Source organism: Leptinotarsa decemlineata, unplaced genomic scaffold (assembly GCF_025532065.1).
Source record: "Leptinotarsa decemlineata unplaced genomic scaffold, Ldec_3_MD MMD2_tig00026307_RagTag_RagTag, whole genome shotgun sequence".
Lineage (NCBI taxonomy): Eukaryota > Metazoa > Arthropoda > Insecta > Coleoptera > Chrysomelidae > Leptinotarsa > Leptinotarsa decemlineata.
The window spans coordinates 5,759,882-5,781,211 of NW_027412681.1; the positions used below are offsets into that span (position 1 = coordinate 5,759,882).

Below are 21,330 nucleotides of genomic sequence, written 5' to 3' on the forward strand. Positions count from 1 at the left end.
TAACTTGTACGCCAAAACTCCGTGAAGGGTATTGAAAGAGATCATTTACGAACACGCTACTCCAAGTAATACATGAAAGAATATTAATACCTACAGATTATAACCACTGAGAAGAAACATATTTCCTACAAAAATTTTATCTTCTGTATCTTTTCTATATTTAATGTCGAAATCTTAAGACTCGGAATTATATTTTCCCAAATTAGAACTCAGAATTAGATGTTGTATCATATATAGGTAACTTATAACCTAACCCACGTTTGTGGGGGATGGTCATTTGGGTAATGACGATAACACACCCTCTGAATAGATTCAAACTTCAGCTATATGGCCTAATTATAATTCTGAGTTAATATCAGAAAAATATAATAATTAATGTTGTGATCCTTCCACGACGCTTCAGTAATTCTGTTTCAAAATCAAAATCGAATTTCATTGGCTTAAAAATTCATGTTTGATAATTCAGTTGTCACTTAGAGATGACATCTCTTTTTTTTGCTAAAAATGCTACAAAAAAGAATAGTGAATTTGTTATGACTACAAAGGGTTCATTAAGATGTGCAAATAAACCTATGATAGATGAAAGTCAAATCTATCAATCTATCTTTCCTGAAAGTAGTTTTTCTTATTATATTCAGATCGTCCCATTGAAAACTTGAACCCGATTACTGAACACCTTCAAAATGTTCCTCTTTACATAATAATTATTAGAGAGGACAAAATCAGGGCTATCGGGATGTATTGTTTTTTTTATTAAGTTTTATATTCAAAGACATACCTTAAACGTATTTCTCTTAAAGCTAGATAATTTAAATATTTCATACTTTCAACATATATATACTTTTTGGGCATCATCTTTCGTAATGTAAAATTTACAAAAAAAAACTCATATTTGAGAAACTGATGATTTAGATACCTACTTTATTAAACGGGCATTTCGATATATTTTTTAAAAATCTCAGTCCTTTATAAAAATAGATATTAACACTTAAAAACTAATCTCTCATCAGTCATATATTGTTTGTATCACACCCACATCACATATCTACATCATACCTAATTAAAAATCCATTGCTTCATTGGCAAAAGAATACCAGTAATTAAGAGAGCAACTTATAGTTAGAGCAAAGTCCGTGTTACGCCTATGGAAAAAATTACGTCATATCTGAAATGTTCAAATCGGACCAATGAGAGATCGACAGACAAGCGACAAATATGGTAGATTGTTGATAATTGATAATGACAGAAATAATATTGGTGAAATAAAACAGAAATAACCAGAAACCAGTCGATGTGTTGATGTGAAAATTCACAAGGTATTTTCCAAACAACTGGTGACGAAGTTAAAATCAACTGCTAACAAAATGGACTCTTTGGTTACCCTGATTGTGAAAGCTCCCAATCAACAAATTGAAGATCAGACAATAAAGTGCGAACCATCATGGACAATTCAAAAATTAAAACAACACTTATCGGAGGTTTATCCTAGTAGGCCTGTAAGTACGAGTTACTGTAGAAAATAAGAACTTAAGTATTAGAAGAAATAAACAATTCAAAAAGAAAATTGAAGGGAATGACATAATGAGCAGGAGAAATGTCCCCAATTTAAAACTACGTAGTTTTGATAAATAGTCTAGTAGATAGATAATATTGATAGGTATGCCCGCATTAATCTCAACTCTTTGCAGTATGTTGTAGGTTTTGCATTTCAAACTTTCAATGGCTTCACAATCTATTTAGAAAATGTCTGAAATTTACAAATACTCATTCAAATATTTACTCAGTCATTGTTTTTGTGTAGTTGAAATACATTTAATGAAGATGATGCAATGTTTGGAAATTAATTTCTTGGCCTCAATTCCAGAAATGTCTATGCTCAATTCATGTGTCAATTTGCCTTTTTGCCAAAAAATCACAGGCACAAATATGTGTTGACTGGAATAAAATATTGAAATAAAAAATATGACACATGTTTTCGTTATATCATTATCAATAATATAAACAGTGTCTTTCTTTTTTGGAAAAATAATTGTTCGGCATCTTCCTGGACCTAGACATTGGTGAAATATCTTCCCAGGCAGTGTTATTTGTAGGGAAACACTAAAGGAAGGATTCAATTATTGGTCCTAAATCATACGTCACAATTTGTTAGTAAAAGTTGTAGAATCATTGATTTTCAATGGATGTACCTACATGTCATAACTTTTTAGTTGTGACAATGTGACTCTCTACAATGTGAGTTTTTTTTAAAAGACTCAGTATTTTGCCATGTAGATGTGATTTTTATTAACTTCAGTGATTTCTCCTATTTATGTAACGGCATCAACATTAAATTCTGTTTTCTAACGATTACTCTATGACGTACTATATTTGCAACCATGAAGACAAATGGTGTTTGAATATGTTGCTGAACGTGTCTAATCTAGGTCAAACTATGGATTAGACAACAGTAAAAGTATTAGTAAACATCATTGGCTAGTTTTCTTGATTTAAAGAAAGTTTTTGTTGGTGTCTATCAAAGTATTTATAAAATAATTGTCAAGTGTGTTGTGGCATTCAAATTGATTGAGTTATCTTGACTAGAGGCACCAAAAGGTATAGCATCAGTTTTTCTTATGATTCTATGCAACCTATAAGGATCTCAAACAAGAAAATTCAGTAGTTTGGTTGAATATCATTCAAAGCACTAATTTTTTATTGTAAAACCAAAAAACCCTGATAGATTTTCAATTCACTTCACCCATATCTAGTTAAAATAGTCTTTTTTGACATTGTTTACTCTCTCACCGTCTTGCGTCCACTGTTTATGTCTTTTATAGCTGTTCATGTCTTTTATAGCTGTTTATGTCTTTTATAGTGATTTTTTTGGACCGCTCACTTTTATCTATTCAATGTTGTGATGTTTAGATATTTTATACTTGTTTTTTATTTTATACATGGATTGCTTCAACTCATTTTACTGATGTTTGGTCAATAAATATTAATATTTTACCATTTCTTTTTCAGCCGAAACACGAACAGAAACTAATATACTCCGGTCAACTACTGAGTGATTCAGTAACTCTGAAAGATGTCCTTCGGCAGTTTGAAGGACAAGAAACTCACACTGTTCACCTTGTGTGTTCCTCGAAATATACGAAGGACATCCAAGACCAACCGCCAGTATCTCAAGCTAGTACACCAAATAATACCAACCAACAGACGAATACACCTTCACAGAGTCAAGAAACCACGCCCACGGTTACAGCAGACCAAAATATACCCAATGTTCCTCCCAACATGGCCTGGTTCAACATGAATAACCCTCCGATGACCCCCATGGATCCCAACCAGTATGCCCTACAACTAGCCTGGATGCAGCAGGCATACTTTCAGTACATGACACAGTATATGCAACTGTGAGTATTTTAAATTGAGAAGTATTTTGATTTGAGAAGCAGTAGAAAACAATGAATTCATAAACTGATAATGGTAATAATAATGAATCAGAAACTGGAATATTCATCGTGGCTTGTCAGAATATAGTTTTCACACCTCAGTCTACGGTAGTTGTAGATGGACCTGATGTAAGTGGTTCCTCACATCAGATTCATCAAAGTAAGACAACATTCTTTATGGAATTTTAACTTCCCAGTGAGGCGAATATTATGTGAAAAGAGGAGAACAAACATATCTTCGCTTTGAACTCTAAGCTATCCAGATCACTCTGTTATAATGGTTGTTCAGAATCTTTGATAAATTAATATTTACTCTACTCTCAGTATCATACCGGCTGGTTGCATTATGGCAGCAATCTTCGCTGATAAAATGCAGAAAGATATCATTCTTGGCTCATTCTTGGGTCCGAGAATCGGACCCAATGATCACTCATCCCATGTTTGTGGGGAGCGGTCATTGGTTAATGATGATAACACACCCTCTGAAAGATTCGAACTTTAGCAACCAATTTGTAGATTCAAATAATGATATATCTTTATCTTCTGATTGATTCACAAAAATACAATAGATTGTATAGTTACCATTATCAGCAAATATGGCTGAATTGTTTAGGGCAAGAAAAAAAATGAATATAGTTACCAAAGCAAGACTCTCAAACTCCAAACAAACATATCATTTGTGTAGATACGTAATTAAAACTAGATAAAAGGCCCATCTACAACTACTTCGAAAACTCATTTACGGCGTAGCAGTTTTTTCAAAAAATATATTATTCAGTTTTCTCTCGAAGATGTGAGAGTTAGCAGACTTCTTGATATCTTGGAGACAATTATGACATTTACATCCAATATATTCAAAATTACTTTGATATAAAGCAAAACATGTTAAATGGGGCAGTTTTTGACCCGTTCTTTAGTATTATCTGTATGCGGAGTGTGATTCATCAAATTTATATTCCTACTGTTAGCATTTTGAATACCATTTTGCATGTATGAATAGAATTTCACCTAATAATAAAGTTAATATTATTATTTTGTCACCACAATGTCTAAAATTTTTATGTCATCGACTTCTGTGGTCAATAACCAAAATTGTTGATAATATTCACAATTTGTTTTTGTCCATGAATAGCTTTCTGCCAATCTATGAATAATGTTTGTAAATGGTGATTGTAGATGAAGTTCAACCCCTTAGAGGTCACTGTTTTTCATTTGTAATTTAAATGAAAGCAATTGATTAAATTTTCACATAAATCTAGGTAAAGGCATAAAAATGTTTGACCAAATGTTGCACGTTCGTTATTCTTGTTGGTAATTGAAGTTTATTCAAGCATATTTCATGTGTTTAGCCAATGATAACAACGGCAAAAACTGATAATATAACAAGTTTTATGTGCTTTAGATAAGCTATCAGAAGAAACTTGTCATTTCAGCAGCTGGTTTATGCCAGTTTTGTACAGCATTTTCTTCTCTAAGCAAATACTCTTTTTTACCTTTAGGAAACATATTTTTTACCTATGAATCTCTCTTGTATCCTCTGAGAATTAATTTGGAACAAATGTTTATATTACAACAGTAAAATTTATCAGTAATTTTTGAAACAAGTTGATAAAAACAACAATAGATTTTGAAATATCACTGAGGATATTTTTTTATCCATTGTTATAAAGAAATTGATGAAAAGAACAATGAGTTTTTACATCTGTCGAAGATTTTGTAAAGGGTACTTAGAAATTAATGTATGGGCTTATCGTTTCAGCGAAATTAACAAATAAATAATTATAACATATTAGCCAATGAAGGGTGCCAGATTGTTCGGTTGGTTTGATAACTGTTGATAGAAAAAGGAAAATTCAAAAGAGTCATATTAATCATAAAATTGTTAACCTGAAAATAAAACACTTCCCAGAAATATTCAAGTTTTTCTTAAATTGATATTTAGCAATTCAACAAAGAAAAAAAATGTAGTTGGATAACTCCTTCATTTTCATCTTTTGTGAAAGCTACTGCATATTGCATGTTTTAAAACTTGTAGTCTATGAGAAAATATTTATTCTGAATATTGATTGATTTTTTCAGTGCTGCAAACTCTTTTGCTGCGAATCCTCAGCAAATACCGATCAACGGCGACATTCCTGGCCAGATACCCCCCAATCAAGCGGAACAACCCCCTGCAGTACCCGAAGCGCCCCCTGCTGCAGTCCGAGATCCTGAAAATGCGGAAAGGGACTGGTTAGACATTTTCTACCTGCTAAGCAGATTGATGGTTCTATTCAGTGTGGTTTACTTTTACTCCAGTCCGCTGCGGTTCCTTTTCGTTTTAATACTGGGCATCAGTTTGTACTTATACCAGATCGGTTTCTTTAGGAACATAAACAACAATAATAATAACAACAACAACGGCCCCCCCGAGCAAGTCCAGGAGGAGGAGCAAGCTCCTTCACGGTTCACACTCGTGTGGACTTTTTTCTCGACCTTCTTCGCTTCTTTGATACCGGAAATTCCGAATGCTCTTTAGTAGATATCCTCGGGATCAATTTTATAATTGATGTAGGGTGTTTTTGTTACGGAGATATTAGTATGTGAAATTTATCTGATGTATCGAAAATATACTGTTGTTTTTTGCGAACCGATCGCTTCATTGGATGTTGGATCGTATAGGGAAGTAGATGAAACGTGGGTGTAATATTTGTCAAGTGACTTGTATGTCATGAAAATACTCCAGTGTTAGCAATCTCGAACAGGTTAGGTACAATTAGGGAGTCTGCTTAAGATCTACAGGAAGCAGGATTTTTCAGATATAAAGTATTTTGTCCTGTTCAATTGTATTATATTTCATGTTCAACTAAAACTCTTCGGTAGATTCAAACCTATTCTTTCAGAGCGTTGTCATGAAGTTTTGCGTAAGTCTCTCATAATATACTGAGGTAGTATAGGAATACTTTTCTTCATCAAACAGTTCACCGAAATTATATCTTGTTATACTATAATTCTCTGGTGAATTATAAGAAGTCGGTGAAATGCAAAATTTTACTACCATAGTAATATGACATTTCTAGAATTTTATGATGATTTAGAAAAGGCACATTTCAAAATACGATACAAGTATTACTTTCATCAAACATGTAATTTTGTAAACCATTCTTTGGTAAATGTTTGGAATCTTTTTGAAGATGAAGAAATCATCAACAGTATTGTTCTTCACAACCAGGTTATGAAATGGCAAAAAATTTTGGAGGCCATATTTGTGACATCATTGGAGGGAATAAAAGTAGGAAAACTGGTAAAGGGAAATGTTCACAATATATTTTCAACAGTTTATTCAGATAGAAAGCTTTCAGCAGGGCTTCATATGTAGGAGCCGTACCATTAAATTTATCTAAAAGTCACTTGTTTAAAGGTGAACAGAACATGTTCTAACAGTCGAACTTGGAATTAAATCACCAAAATGACCATATAATCAATCCATTTTTGATTAACTAAAACATCGTTGGGAAACCTATTTAAACTCACTTTTCACTGCAAATGTAAGTCACAAGAGTGTTTTTACAATTGTTCAGACAAGTTAAATGTCCAGGCACTTTTTAAAACTATACTAGGTGCCTAATGAAACTGATATATTGAATGAATTCGTAAGCCACTATATAATAGCCTTACTTATTTAATGGTATAATAGCACGGCGTGAATTGAGTTTTTGCCCAGTTACACTATCCGCATCTCTTTGTGGTAACATTTTTTCAAACTGAATACTCCAACAGGTGAAATATCAAAAAAAGTTGAGAAAAAAAATTTTTTTTGACATATGAACATGAGACCTAATATGTCTTGTTTATTTTTTTGTAAGGCTATCCTGTATATTATGAGAGATACGAAGTTCAGAGGAAAACACAAATCAAAATTGTGCAATTGCAGATCAAAATTAAAATAAAGGAGTTGAAAAAAAATTATGTTACAAACAATTACCGTTTCTCAAATTTATAGTAAATCAAGTGAATACTGATATGGTTAGTATGGATCCTGCCACCTTTTTTTTCAGTCTCATCCGGAACTTAGTCTCTGCTAGAATCAACATCTGGTAAAAGTCTCCTAGTAATTCATTTCGAGACACTTTAAATCTCCCCTAATGGATATAAAACAATATTCACATTTCTGAATGTGTCCTTTGTTATTTATTGTCCTCTTCACTTGTTCCGTACTACATTAGCATTTTTAGGTACTTATTGTATTAAAAAAAATTGTTGCTTTTTTTATATCTTCACTCGGAGATCTGTGAATTGAATGTATACTCTCATTATACGCATCTCTGGATGTGATGTGGCTCGTTACATATGCTTTTCATCATTAATATACATGTACATATTTTATTATTAGCTGTAGTAAAGAGATGTGATTTATTTAATAAGAATATCTACATATACATTGTTGTTTTCATTTTTTCCCGCTGTAACATAACCTAACTTGATAGTCATGTCAAACTGCATCTCCACATTGTCTACAGTTTTCAGTGGTCGATGGGTAGGATATTTTTTGAACCCTTGTCTGCAGAGTATACATGCTCTACCTAAAAATAAGGTGGATTTTCATTTTTTTCAAAAAAAATTATTTATTCATCAATTTCTTGTTTGTTCCCTTCAAAGTAGTCCCCCTCAGATATAATACACTCTTGCCAGCAATTTTTCCAATCCTCAAAGCAGTTCCGATATGCACGGTATGTCCTCGAGATCTCTCAGAGATTCGGTTTTCATCTCCTCAATCATCGCAAAACGCTGTCTCTTCAATCTTGGGAACAGAAAAAAGTCGCAGGGGGGCAAATCTGGTGAATACGGTGGCTGAAGCATGATTACAGTGTTGTTTTTGGCCAAAAGATTACGAAAAAGTGATAACGAGTGAGCAGGTGCATTATCGTTATACAAAAGCCATTATATTGTTTCTCGCAAGCGTCGCATAACTTCAAGATGATACTTCTTATTGGCTCTAGGACCATGTGGCACTATGCCATGGTAATCGAAGAAAACTTTTGACATTTCATCGAACTTGGGCTTTTTTGGTCTTGGTTCCATATGCCTATGATTCAGCAATAGTTATGATCTTTTTGAGCAAATCTGGATCGCCGTTCAGCAATTTTGGAACGAACTTAGCTGCCATACACTTCATGTGTATGCATTTCGCCATTTTCAGCATCTTCTCTAATGGTGATTGGACGATTCTCCATAACAATTTTTTCATTTTCTCAACATTTTCGTTGGTTATTGATGTTCTGGGGCGTCCAGGGTGAGCGTCGTCATTCACATCTCGGCCTCAAATGGTCCACTTCATCATTACATTACATATAAAAATCAATAACAAATCACCTGTATATATTAGGAATGAACCCACACATCCAAGCTCTGAAACAATGAGATTTTCAACAAAATTTTAATGTTTTGTATTTTAATTGCATGATGTATGATATTTTTATTATCAAATAAATAAATTGAAATTTGACATTTAAAAAAGGGTTAGTGTGAATCATGTAGTTACTGTAGAAAATTTTCAAAAAATTCAATTTGGGAACTGCAAAATCTATTTACAACATAGATACATGTCACGAAACATTGATATATTCCTATGAACTACAAATTACGCAAAAACCCGCTGTTTGGCTATTGTGATATGCCACAAAAGTTGTTCATAGCTGAAGCACTTTGATCGCCTCCTGTTTTTTGGTTTCACTCGATATATCACCCTCTCCTTTGGAGAATTAAGAACTATCAACACTGACTACGGCAGCTCCCACACAGCACATCAAACAATTATTTGAAGTAAAAATAATAATTCATTGTCTGTATGCTCCTGATTTATCGCCAGACTGTGGATTCTATAACCTAAAGAAGCTTTTCATTAGGTGATGAAACCGTCCAAAACCACATTTTTGAGATCAACTTCACAGTAGAAAAACCATTTAGAGAATTTGTTTCAGTGTATGCTAAAGGGTATCAAAGTGTGAAGAAAAATCTGTCAATTTTTTTCCCCAAAAACTAAAGATGACTTACAATTAGTTAAAATTCAACTAGTAAGAGCCCCAGGTGCAGGGACACTTTTTTGTTGTGGAAAAATATTCAACTCGAGCACAAAACAACATTCTCTGGAGGTTAGTTAATTTTCCTTTCAGGCCATACTGGCCTGGAAGGCAATGAGGCTCCCTTGCAAAGGAGGGTGCTGCAAGCAGCTTCATCGCATCAGAACCTGTCATTGGCATCGCTTTAAGCTTTGCCAAACAAGGATTGAACACCTGGATGGCAAAAAGATTTATGGACTTCTGACAGAATCTTCAAGGATTGACTCACTCCAAGGCGTTTATTCACCCTTTGAAGCTTGATACCAAACAGTTGTTGAACTACAGTTGAGATGAACTACGATGTCTAACAAGCCTTCTTACAGGTCACTGTCATTTGAATCATCATATGCAGAGACTCGGACTGTCGGAAGACAGTGTGTGTCGCCTCTGTTTGGAAAATGATGAAAGCAAAGGACATACTTTGTGCTTGCCCCGCTGGGGACCGAATCAGGTTTTCAGAGTTCAGCAGAGGCGTACCCTTACCATCTGATGTGAAAGACCACTCACCATACAAACTAATCAGCTTCATTAAGAAGTTGCGTTTAGTTGGTCGAGTGTGAATAGGTGCGAGCCACAAAAAACCCTTGCGGGTTGCGGTGAAGGGACGAATAGCCCCTCACTTTGGGCCTAATCTAACCTAATTTTTCTATATCAAAAACCTTTCCACACTCTCCTTTGTCAATTATAAGTAGAAGAAAGGTTCTATTGTGTTATTTTTAGATGATTTTCAATACTCTATATTTCTTTATTTACTTCAGTAAAGGTTTGAATAATACTTAAATCAACATTAAAATTTTATTTTTCCCAGTGTAACATTACCTAACTTAAATTATCTCACTATCTTCTGCAGAGGGATGTTTTTGAGGAAACTAATTTGTATCCATTTCTTCATCACTTTCAATTCCTTGGATGCTTTTCTTTCGAGAGCTTTTATTACTATTTTCTTCTTCATAATTGTCAGTTCTGATCATCCCATCTTGATTGTTATCTGCAGACGCTGGTCTATTTTGATGTGGACTTTTTGATGTTGGAATTTCAGTGTTCTCATTAACTATACTCAATATATTATCAAAGTCAACCTCTTCCATGTCATCAGTTTGGGTTTGACTTTGCTCCAGCCTTTGATTTGTTTCATTATGACTCAAATTTGTATGCATTTTTTTCAGAGAAGTTTCAGTTTCTTCATTTACTATATTCAAAATATTGTCCAAATCCACTTCTTCATCATCTGCTTCCATTTCATTGGTTTGTGTTTCATCTTGACTGTAAATATTTGTAATAGTATCTATATGATTCTCTTCCACATTTGTGTCGGGTTCATCATCACTTTCGATGGTGAGGATTTTTTTTCTACGAATACTGCCACCATTTTCAGTGTCATCATCTTCTAATTTTTCGCTATGGGCAATTTCTTCTTCGTCAGATGAAAGTACTCGTGATCTACTAGTTGAGCTGATTTCAGTCTCCTCTGGTTTTTCAGATTCAATGTCCTCATTTACAATATTTAAAATATTATCTGCAGAACTAACTACATTCCCAGCACTTGAATTATTCATGTTCGTTTCATTTTGAGACATTGACTTGGTTTTCTCTAATCTTTGTTTTCTTAATGCCTCGGCACGTAATCTGTTCTGTCGGATTCTCTCAAGTTGTTCTTCAGTTGTATCTGGTTCACTAGTTCGTTCGCTTTCCCTGTTACCTGTTAAAAGTTGATCAAACCGGTTATCAAAGGTATCTCTAAAACCTTCTGTAGCAACTGCTTCTCCTTCATGTTCTTCATCGCTCACCATTTTATTATCGTCATCTGCTATTTCCATGCCCAATCTAATTTTTTTCATAAGTACCTACGAAATGAAAAATATGTAAATTAGGAACAATATGGCAGTTTCTTCAAGCATGTTAATATAAAACAATAATATACTTTTACAGTATTAACAGGTAAATCTCCATCATTCACAAAATATCTGTTATATTTGTTTTGACATTTTTTGTAGTGAAAGAGGAACAGTTCAATATAAAGGTTTAAAAAATATCACTTCCTATGAAGATTTTCAAAATAAAATCTAAGTAAATTTGCCTGTTTTCCACTACGTTTAGTTGATTTTATTTCTAAAAATGACATAGTGAAAAATAAAAAATAAAACTTCCTATGTTTTTATACCACTTGTTACAAATGCAAGTGGTATAAAAACAGGAAGTTTCGTTTCTCATTTTTCATGATAATCTACCACCTAGTGACGGCTACATCCATCAATTTAATGACATAGTACCGCCACATTGAATTTGTAGAAAATTAAACAATTCACAATACCAACCTGAGTGCCCCTCTTGGTACCAAGCGTCTCCAATCTTGCAATGCAGGCATCAAATGGGAACTTTGGAAACAAACGATGACACCAATACTCATAGGTCTTCATGAGAACATTCAAATCTTCGGCTTCATGACCTCGACCTTTGAATTTCACACGTTTGAAATGGTTTGTGAGAGCCGGAAGACCCTTTGAAGTTCTCAGAGTTTGTTCATTTAGTTTCGGTTGAGGATTTCTTATGACTCTTTTTGGTTTGACAACTTTTTTAGAACTATCCTCGTCATCATCGGAATCTTTGTTTGCAGTATTCGGAGTAGCTTCTTCTTCAGTAGGTTCTTCGATGGTTTCAATGGGGTTGTCCACCTCTCCCTCAACTTCTTCAATCAAGTCTATTTCATCTGGAATATCAACTGATTCATCTCCAGAAGACATCTTCAAAAATTTTTATCAACTTCAAAAAAAATGATACAAGTAAAACACGACCCATAAATGTGAAATCTTCCCGCGTTTTATTTAATTTTAGGTTAGGATATGTTACAGTGACAAAAATCTAGTTGAATTCGTTCCTTTCATTCTCGTGTTGTGAAGGCGTCTGATTCAATCCGTTAGACGACTCTCGGTTAATTCTAGTCAAAAATGACTCCAGCAAGCGTTTATTCAACTTATCTGTTTGAGTTATTTGTCGAATGGGAAGCACTTCAACTTGGGGTTCTTTAATTTCAGCATTGGATTGCTTCTTGGGATCCTTCATATTTGTAAGTGTTGGTTACACAGTGATTGTTATATAGTCAAAATGAGTACGATACAAAAAGAAATATTGAAATATAACAATTAATAAACAATATAATTAAAAATCTCAAAAATAATAGGTTATCTTCCTGTCAAATGGAAAAACTGTCAAAAGTGTCACAAAAGCGTCTAGAGACAACATCCAAGCACCGTCACAGTTTAACTAAAACCAGTAGTGTCACTCAAGTACCTTTGATATTGATGTCTCAGTTTTATTTTTTAGGACTACTGTGCACCCATAAGTGCCCGTCACGTCACGTGATTTGTCAGCATTTGATATTTCATACATTGTCTAACACGTGAATAATAGATATAAACTTTTTTATTAAAACAACGATAAAAATAAAATAAAAACAACAATAAAAATTAATTGGCGCTCCGAGGCGACTTCATTGATTCCAGTGGCGCATTTACTTTTTCAGCTACAAACAAATTTTATGGAAAATTAAGTGGGTATTTTGTAGTAATCCCTACTTCCTTACTAATATTATAAATGCTAATGTAAATTTGTTTGTTACGGTTTCACGCGAAAACTACTCAACCGATCATCATGAAATTTTGTACACATATTCTTGGAGGTATTAGAAGTAACATAGAATACTTTTTAAATATAGTTCTCATATTGATTCATTCCTATTGTACTGACACTTATTTATTGGCGTAAAAGCGAACGAAGCCGCGGGTAAAAGCTAGTATAGAATAAAGTAATATAGCTTCAGGAATTCTATGACATTCCTTATGGACTTTATTTTATTTTTATGTTTTTTGAACTTGAGAATATTTTTACCCTCTTCAGGCATCTTGACAGTTGTTTCATTGATTATCTGACAATCCTCAGTATGTTTCTGTAGTTTTTCTTGGGATCGAAAGTACTGTAGACAGCAATCACAAAAGTACTTTTGAACATGTTCTTTACTCAACTGCTTTGATAAGAGCCTTGATAAGTTCTTTACTCATACCTAGTGATAGCGAACTGGAGTTTCATATACATCAAAATAACTCAAAACACAAAAAACCTAAAACAAACATAACCTATGTTTAATTTTGTCCTGGGGGTGCAGAAGTCTTACTTTACACAATATACTGCTCTCCTTATGAATGTTACTTAATTTCATAAATTGTTTGCTTGCACATGCTATGGCGTCTCGAGCTTCCGTCCCCACGGCGATGAGAATAGCCGATACACGTCCACTCATCTCGACAGGGAAAGGAAAACCCCATGTTCAACATTCCATTATTCAGATCAGCCGTTAGTGTAACGCCTTTAGCAGTAGAAATTATTTTCTATACCGTTGATTATTATTGACATATGATGGTATTTGGAACACAATGTAATGTTCATGGTAGTAGAATTTTTGATTATTTGAAATGAGTACAAGAGCCACTTGGTTACGATTGGTGACATGCACATCACACGACTAATGATATGTATGTCATACATCACTAGTCTCATTTCTAAGGATTAAAATTATGATGTATAAATTAACCAGTCTTGAAATCTTTTAAGACATTGACAGGCTAAAATAGATACAAGAACTTGAATCTATAAATCACTGACATAATAACAAATAGAAGTCTCACAAGTATTTTATTCAACCCTTTAAAAATATGATCATTAAATAAGTCAACTAAATTTAATTAACACAAGCCTTAAATCTAGGAAATACCAGAAGAACTATTCAATCAAACTAATTTTTGCATAATAGCTGCATTCAGTAAACCCGCCGCTTTGAGAGTTATGCAGTCATCCAGCACCTTCGATGGATAAGTCGAAAGCAGGTTGAACGACTGATTCTGGTATTGCGGTCGGGCAATTTGGATGAAAGACCTAACCTCTCCTATGGTGTGTTCATGATTGAACTGGCCTACAAGTCTTGATCCATCAGCTAATCGGATCTGCAAGCTGAAAAACACATATATCTAATAAAAACAGTAAGGAAAATGGATCTTTACACATGCATCATCAATTATCGCATTCAAAATTAGTTGACGAAGAAATAAAAACGCAATGGCATAGTTTCTACTCCAAACAATCTAAGCCTGAATGAAACATTGCTTTCATTTATTAAATGTTATGATTTTGTGTTAATTCAATAAAATCTATCTATACTTCATGAATTAATCTATCAATATTGTTTTAAATTATCCTTTGAAAGAAAATGTCGCTGGTCACCGCTGGTCTTCGTTAATCAACTGTGACTTGACTGAGGTTGCGCCCAACTCGACTTGCGTCTCTCAATCGCGTTGCTTCAAAAGACTTCCATTACGATATATAAACACTACCAACAGGCAATGGGGCAGGTCTAGTTGAAAGTTCAGTTATGTAGCATTGTCAGTATAGCAGCGAAACAAAGTTGAGTTCAATTGTGTGGTCAATTATTGTCAAACTCACGGGGAAAACATAACAATATTTTAAAGTTTAATTATAATAACATAGGCATTCATGACCTGAGTCGTGCGCGTCATCCCGCAAATTTACCAGCAACGTGGAGATCCATCTTATCACTTCACAAACTCAAACAGACCTCACAACCCCAAAAGCAAAACTTAGCACTTGATAATTCAGGAATGATGACAAAAGTAGGCGGGACCGTACGAGTAATTGGGCCCCTATAAATTACGAAGCAGAGTTGAGTGAATCAGTCTAGTTCTAAACTCCAGACATCACCAGAAGATGGCAAATGCGACTTTGCCAAAACATTGTAGAAATAATCCTTGTGAGGATCAATAACGAACACAAGGATTATTTCCACAACATTTTGTCACACACACACACAATTTGAAATTAAAATCAATAATTACAATATAAAACTCATTTACCGTGAAATTCAGAAAGTATTAGTTGTGAAAACAACTATTTTTGTAGCATAGAAGAATTCAAACTGTAAAAACTTTACAATAAACAATATTGAACCGTCAACCGATATTGTAATTCATCATAAAATTGACAAATTTAGACTTTGACTCCATTTGTATAGCTATCTCTCTTCATTCATCACTAGTAGAAGAATGCTGATTAAAAGTTTATGTTTTATAGCGTCAGATATTGATGACGCATGTACAAGTTTTGTTGCTTCTATTATACTTAAAGTAATAATCAAATGTCAATATCAACACAAATGAAGTTTTACTTACTTGGTGGTTGGTTTTGAAGAATCAACTTTCATTTGATCCTTTGCTTTTGCTTCATTTGTTGGTTTGTCTTCCTCTTTACAAGTTCCCACAATTGGAGGCGCTGGGCTACCCAAAGTGTAACCGTGTCCTTGGAAAGCCTTCACCGATTTGTTTCTCTGGGTAGGTTTATATTCCTCCATTCGGTGGTCTTCCATTGACAAATGTACCTTTAATATAATAATGTGAAGAGTAAGGATTGAGTTTATCACGACTGGAATACAAACTTCTTTGCATATATTGCACAAACATTAAAAATATAAACTACTGTGAAAATATTTTGCACAGAAAAGATCATGAAGATATTCCTTAAAATATGTATGTACGTGAACTGTTCAAAAAATAAGGTACATCAACAACCGATGAAAATGTTGAGAAAGTGAAAAATATTGTTATGGAGAATCATCGAATCACTATTAGAGAAGTTGCAGAATATCTTGACATATTGGTTGGCTGAAGCTTTGTACATGAAGCGTGTGACAGCGAAGTTTGTTCCAAAATTGCCGAATATTGACCAAAGAAACCGTCGCATGAGCATCGCCCAGGAATTATTAAATGACGTCAACGGCGATCCAGATTTGCCTAAAAGAGCCATAACTGGTGACAAATCATGAGTATATGGTTATGACATCGAAACCAAAGTCCAATTGTCTCAATGGAAAAGCCCAGGACAGCCAAGACAAAAAAAGAGGACGCTAAATTCGATCAAATGCCAAGGTTTTGCTGACAGTTTTCTTTGATTACCGTGGTTTAGTGCATAAGGAGTTTTTGTCACATGGTCATAAGGTCAATAAGGAGTATTATCTGGAAGTTATGCATCGCTTGCAAGAAGCAATATGAAGAAAACGTCCAGTATTATGGAAAAACAATTCATCATGATAATGCACCTGCTCACTTGTCATTGCTTGTTCATATTTTTTTGACAAAACAACATAATCATGCGTCAGCCACCATACTCACCAGATTTGGCGCCTTGCGACTTTTTCCTGTTCCCAAAGCAGAAGAGACCCATGAAAGGACGGAATTTTATGACGATTGAGGAGATAAAAATTGAATCGTTGAAAGAGCTCAAGGACATTCCAAAAAATGAAAATCAGTACTGCTTCGAGGATTTGAAAAGACGCTGACACACGTGTATTATATCTGAGGGCGACTACTTCGAAGGGGACAAAATAGGAATTGATGAATTACCAAACATTTTTTGAGAAAAATGAAAATTCAGCTTATTTTTTAAACAGACAGCATATTTCAAATGGTCAATAAACTACTCAATTACTCATAGGCATTGAAAGTTATCAGTCATAAATTCATCAACCACATAACATGTTCTTTAAACAAGAAGCATCTCGAAAAAAGGTCACTTTCGGTTCTTGTCCCAAACTTTATATTGGTCAAACAGAGAGAGCTTTTTCCAAAAAAATAATAGACCACGGAAGTAGTTTTTTAACGAGAACAACAATTTAACATTTGCAAAAATTAACTTTTGGCAAACAATACAAATGACATTTAGAGGACAAAGATTCAAAACTCTTATGTTTTGGAATGTTCAGAAATCTATGAGTTCAACAGATTTGAATAATTCTACTTTGTTAAATGTTTTATTATGATTGTTAATTTAGGTAAGGCTATTAGGAAAACATATGTAGTTTTTATTACATATCTAATTTAATGTGTTAGGTCCTAAAAATGGTTTATATTATAAGTCATCAAGTAGTTAGTGAAAAACATAAATGAGATTATTAATATATTATATTATAACAGGCACTACGTTTAGTATTGAACATGCCTGAAAAAACTAGTGTAAAGTGAAACATGTGTTGTGGTTTTGTACTGTTTGGTAAAAGTCTCACAATGGAGTGTTAAGTAAACACTAAAAAAGCACATATAAGAAATATATTAGTAACATACATTAGCTTATTGTTTACACCTAAATTTTTTTATGTCTAATATGATCTGACGTACAGACAAGTTCAAAAGATATTTTCAAAAATTCATAAATGTTTAGGAGTAGTAACATAAAAACGTTTAAAGGTTCAATAGCCATAGTTGAAGACTTTGTGGGTAAAACAGAGTTCTGAAAATATGGTGAAATATCTAAAAAAAATAATCAACTGAATTACCTCCGTAGTCCCTTGTCTCAGTTCTTGTGGTATTTCTCCCCTACGAATACTATCAAGAAATTCTTTATTAGCAGGATCAGTGTAGGACCTTAACTCTCCCTCATCAAGGCTGAAACCATTTTGCCACAACCTCAAAGACACTTCACTAGGCGGAGCTTGGGAAGCAGCTCCAGGAATCACTTCAGTATCATCATTATCCTGGCCTAGTTTATAGCCTGTCCCACTGAAAGCTCTTGAACCTGAAGCACCTGTGCCCGGCTCAAGAATTTCTACACCATGTCTGAAAAATGAGACATCAAAAAGATGAATTATTATTTCTGTGTTTCATATTTGATCTTTAGACTCGTACAAATGAATCTTATTTTCATAACCGCATTTTATGAATCTTGATCAATTGTTCTCATACATTTTCAAACTTTTTATTTGTCAAAATAAATTTTTGAGTTTACGTCCTGGGGCCTAATTCTCGAGTAATGTGAATCTTTTTCCTTTAGTAGGTGACGTCAATATGATGTAGTTTGACATTCTAGGCCATATATTGATCATTGCGGATAGTTGAATATTACCTCAACTGCAATTAAAAAAAAGTTCTCCAAACTCAAAAATCAGGTTGCTGAATGCCATCATTTCGAACGATTATTACTAGCATACACACTATCAAGTTATTTTTTGACAATACATTCAGAAGTGAAAGTCTGAAAAAATATTATATTGTTAGATTCGATATCACCATTTATAAGCCTTTATTACATATCTAAAAGTATATGGAATAACACAATTTTTTTTAGCCTATTCTCCTAAAACTATCTTACAAATAATACGTTTTTTTTAATACAAAATAGTAATTTTTTCAGTTATATACAAATATTCCTATTGAGTTAAATGAGGCCAAAACCCCTTTTCCTGTATATGTAGTTCTGCAGAGAGAGTCCATTGCAGAATTTCCGCCACTGAGTGAGGAACACGGACTCAGTGAAGGAAACCACAGAATTCTGTTTTAAACACAAAACTCATTGCCCCCCAACCAGAGATACCATAGCCAACTGGTATGGGAGGTAATAGAGATCCACAAACACGTATAATTTTAATAGAAAAGAAGAAGCCATGAACCTCAACCGATTAGAGAATCCCACAAACACGTATAATTTTAATAGAAAAGAAGAAGCCATGAACCTCAACCGATTAGAGAATCCCATTCTAAGACGTTCAAGAATAACAAACATCATGACAGCAGGTAGAAGAAGGTCAACAAATATTTACCTTATTCATGTCAGTACACTAGCACCAAACATCCTAAATCAACATAAATATGCTTTACACAGTCGGAATACACAGTCATCGGAGATAAACTCAAGATGTATGAACCTCTGAAGAAGCTAGCAATGCCGCCAGCGAAACGTCAGACAAAAATTCCAAAAATTGACTGCTTTCAAACCTGAATAAAAATAATGACACTGAAAACCTCGGCCGCGAAAGCCTTAACCTTTTTGTGCAACACTGCCAACAGAACCAAATAAAAAGGCCCTTGTAGAAGTATAATTTAGTTTCATGGAAAATAAATATGATGTAGTATGTTGGAAAAGGTTCAATTTAATGGAAATTGAAAGCTTTGTATGTAGAAAAGTGACTGTGGCAAGTGAATAAAAGTAGGCAGCATGCAATTCTGAAAGGAAGATGTCATTTTATGAATTTTTATTACCAAAAGTGAGTTTTGAAATAGCTGATTTTTCCACTTTTAAGTGGCCGTATCTCCGAGATTACATGGGAACGCCAAGTTTCAACAACAGACAAAATATAAGCCTAATTAAACAATTTTACTATCACCAGCGGAACAAATATACTTCTATCTTGAAATAGATGAACTATCTGAAGAGGCATTTTCAAATTTGAATCAAATCCAACTCACTCTTGGACAGATTTGAACATATCAGCTACAATATCTTTTTTCTTTGGAGGCCCCAGTACTTGTTGTCCACTATGTTCTGAACCTCCTGCATAGTAGGCCTGACCTTCTTCTTCTTCATCACTAGAACTAGTAATTGTATTAATTGTGGCAAAGTTTGAGGGCTTTGATTTAGGTTTTGATGTTTTAACAGGCAGGCTAGGTGGTTCTGTGGCAACGTTTTGTGGAGGTACATCTTCAACTAATTCAACATCATCTCCGTCATTTTCATAATATCTGGCTATGGCCACCTGAAAATCGAAAATAATACCGCATTTATTGTCATAATATACAAAGTAACTGAGAACATTTGAAATTATACCAACCAAGCCCAAAAAACAATTCAAATCATATGCAGAACAAACATGATTAAAGTTTTAAAAAATGTATTACATTCAGCGAATCATTCTGGATAGCCTGTTCAAGATTTTTCTTCAGATAGGAAGCTAATAAATTAAAATATTTGTGAGGCATATTATTTAGCTGATAAGCTAGCAAGTAGAAAGATGCCTTAAAATTGGAGAACAACAGACAGTAATAGTGAATCCTCAGTGATTTGTTGCAGATGTCTTTCCTTCAAACTTTTTCTAAAGCAAGGCAATAGAGCAGTCTAGTAGTCAAGATTTTGTTTAGAACAGAGGCATAGTGGACAAATCGCATATCATCCAATTTCAAAATTTTCAGTTCTGTTATGTACAGGGTGATGTTTGCTTGACGAAAAACCATTGTTAGAAATGAATGCATTGATTTTGCATATTTTTTGCAGCCTTGCACATTCTTCGTGTAATAAGCAAAACCTATACATATGTTAGCATAGTTAATGTGTGAAAGGGTACGAGAGTTGTGAAGAATTATTTTGGTTTTGGTGTCAAAATCCCATTTGAAGGGAAATAGTTTTTCAAGGGAAAGATAAGTTCTTTTTGCAAGTGCATAATTGTTTTCGTAACGTGTGCTGTTGGTCAAAAAAACAGGAAGACATTCAGACTCAGAAAAAAAGATTTTTTTTGTTTATATATACAGAGAATTCATAAAGGTGGGTTAAGTTGAAGAATGACTCTATGATATTTTGTATTGAATATTAGTAGACAAAGGAAAGGGTTTCCATTTTGAAATATTTTTCAGTTATAATTGAAAAATAGAAGTATTGCATCAGATTTAATCGAGTAACTACTAAAAACTTAATAACGTCAATGATTTTAAAAATGTTATTAGTTCCTAACCTCAACTTGCCAAGCTGAAGAATCCAAATAAAATTTCGCCCTATCTTCGTTTGCTCCAGTTATTGCCGTGAATTGGGCCAATTTTTCTGCCTGATCAGACATTTTGTTGAAGGAGGGTATCGAAATTAGTTGTAGAAATTTGTATCTTATTTGCTATATACACTTTTCTGTACTCGAAACTCGAATTGTTATTAGAATTCACAGAAAACAAAATCGCGAAATATGAAACATTCATTAAACAGTC

General features: G+C 33.8%; 3 protein-coding genes across 3 annotated transcripts; 1 reads left to right on the forward strand and 2 right to left on the reverse strand.

Moving 5' to 3' along the window:
• Positions 1-1,190: 1,190 nt before the first annotated feature.
• Herp (Homocysteine-induced endoplasmic reticulum protein) lies at positions 1,191-7,855 on the forward strand. The gene is made up of 3 exons (XM_023164661.2): positions 1,191-1,496; positions 3,007-3,398; positions 5,517-7,855. The coding sequence occupies exons 1-3, from the start codon at positions 1,365-1,367 to the stop codon at positions 5,953-5,955; spliced, it is 963 nt and encodes a 320-aa protein (XP_023020429.1). The 5' UTR covers positions 1,191-1,364; the 3' UTR covers positions 5,956-7,855.
• Positions 7,856-10,316: 2,461 nt separating this feature from the next.
• Positions 10,317-12,412, reverse strand: LOC111508996 (uncharacterized). Its single transcript, XM_023164662.2, has 2 exons — positions 11,851-12,412; positions 10,317-11,379 (listed from the first exon to the last, which is right to left on the reverse strand). The coding sequence occupies exons 1-2, from the start codon at positions 12,274-12,276 to the stop codon at positions 10,405-10,407; spliced, it is 1,401 nt and encodes a 466-aa protein (XP_023020430.2). The 5' UTR covers positions 12,277-12,412; the 3' UTR covers positions 10,317-10,404.
• A 1,793-nt stretch (positions 12,413-14,205) lies between these two features.
• On the reverse strand, positions 14,206-21,308 carry LOC111508994 (NSFL1 cofactor p47). Its single transcript, XM_074181002.1, has 5 exons — positions 21,087-21,308; positions 19,831-20,117; positions 17,925-18,204; positions 15,769-15,974; positions 14,206-14,536 (listed from the first exon to the last, which is right to left on the reverse strand). The coding sequence occupies exons 1-5, from the start codon at positions 21,186-21,188 to the stop codon at positions 14,317-14,319; spliced, it is 1,095 nt and encodes a 364-aa protein (XP_074037103.1). The 5' UTR covers positions 21,189-21,308; the 3' UTR covers positions 14,206-14,316.
• Between the last annotated feature and the right edge of the window lie 22 nt (positions 21,309-21,330).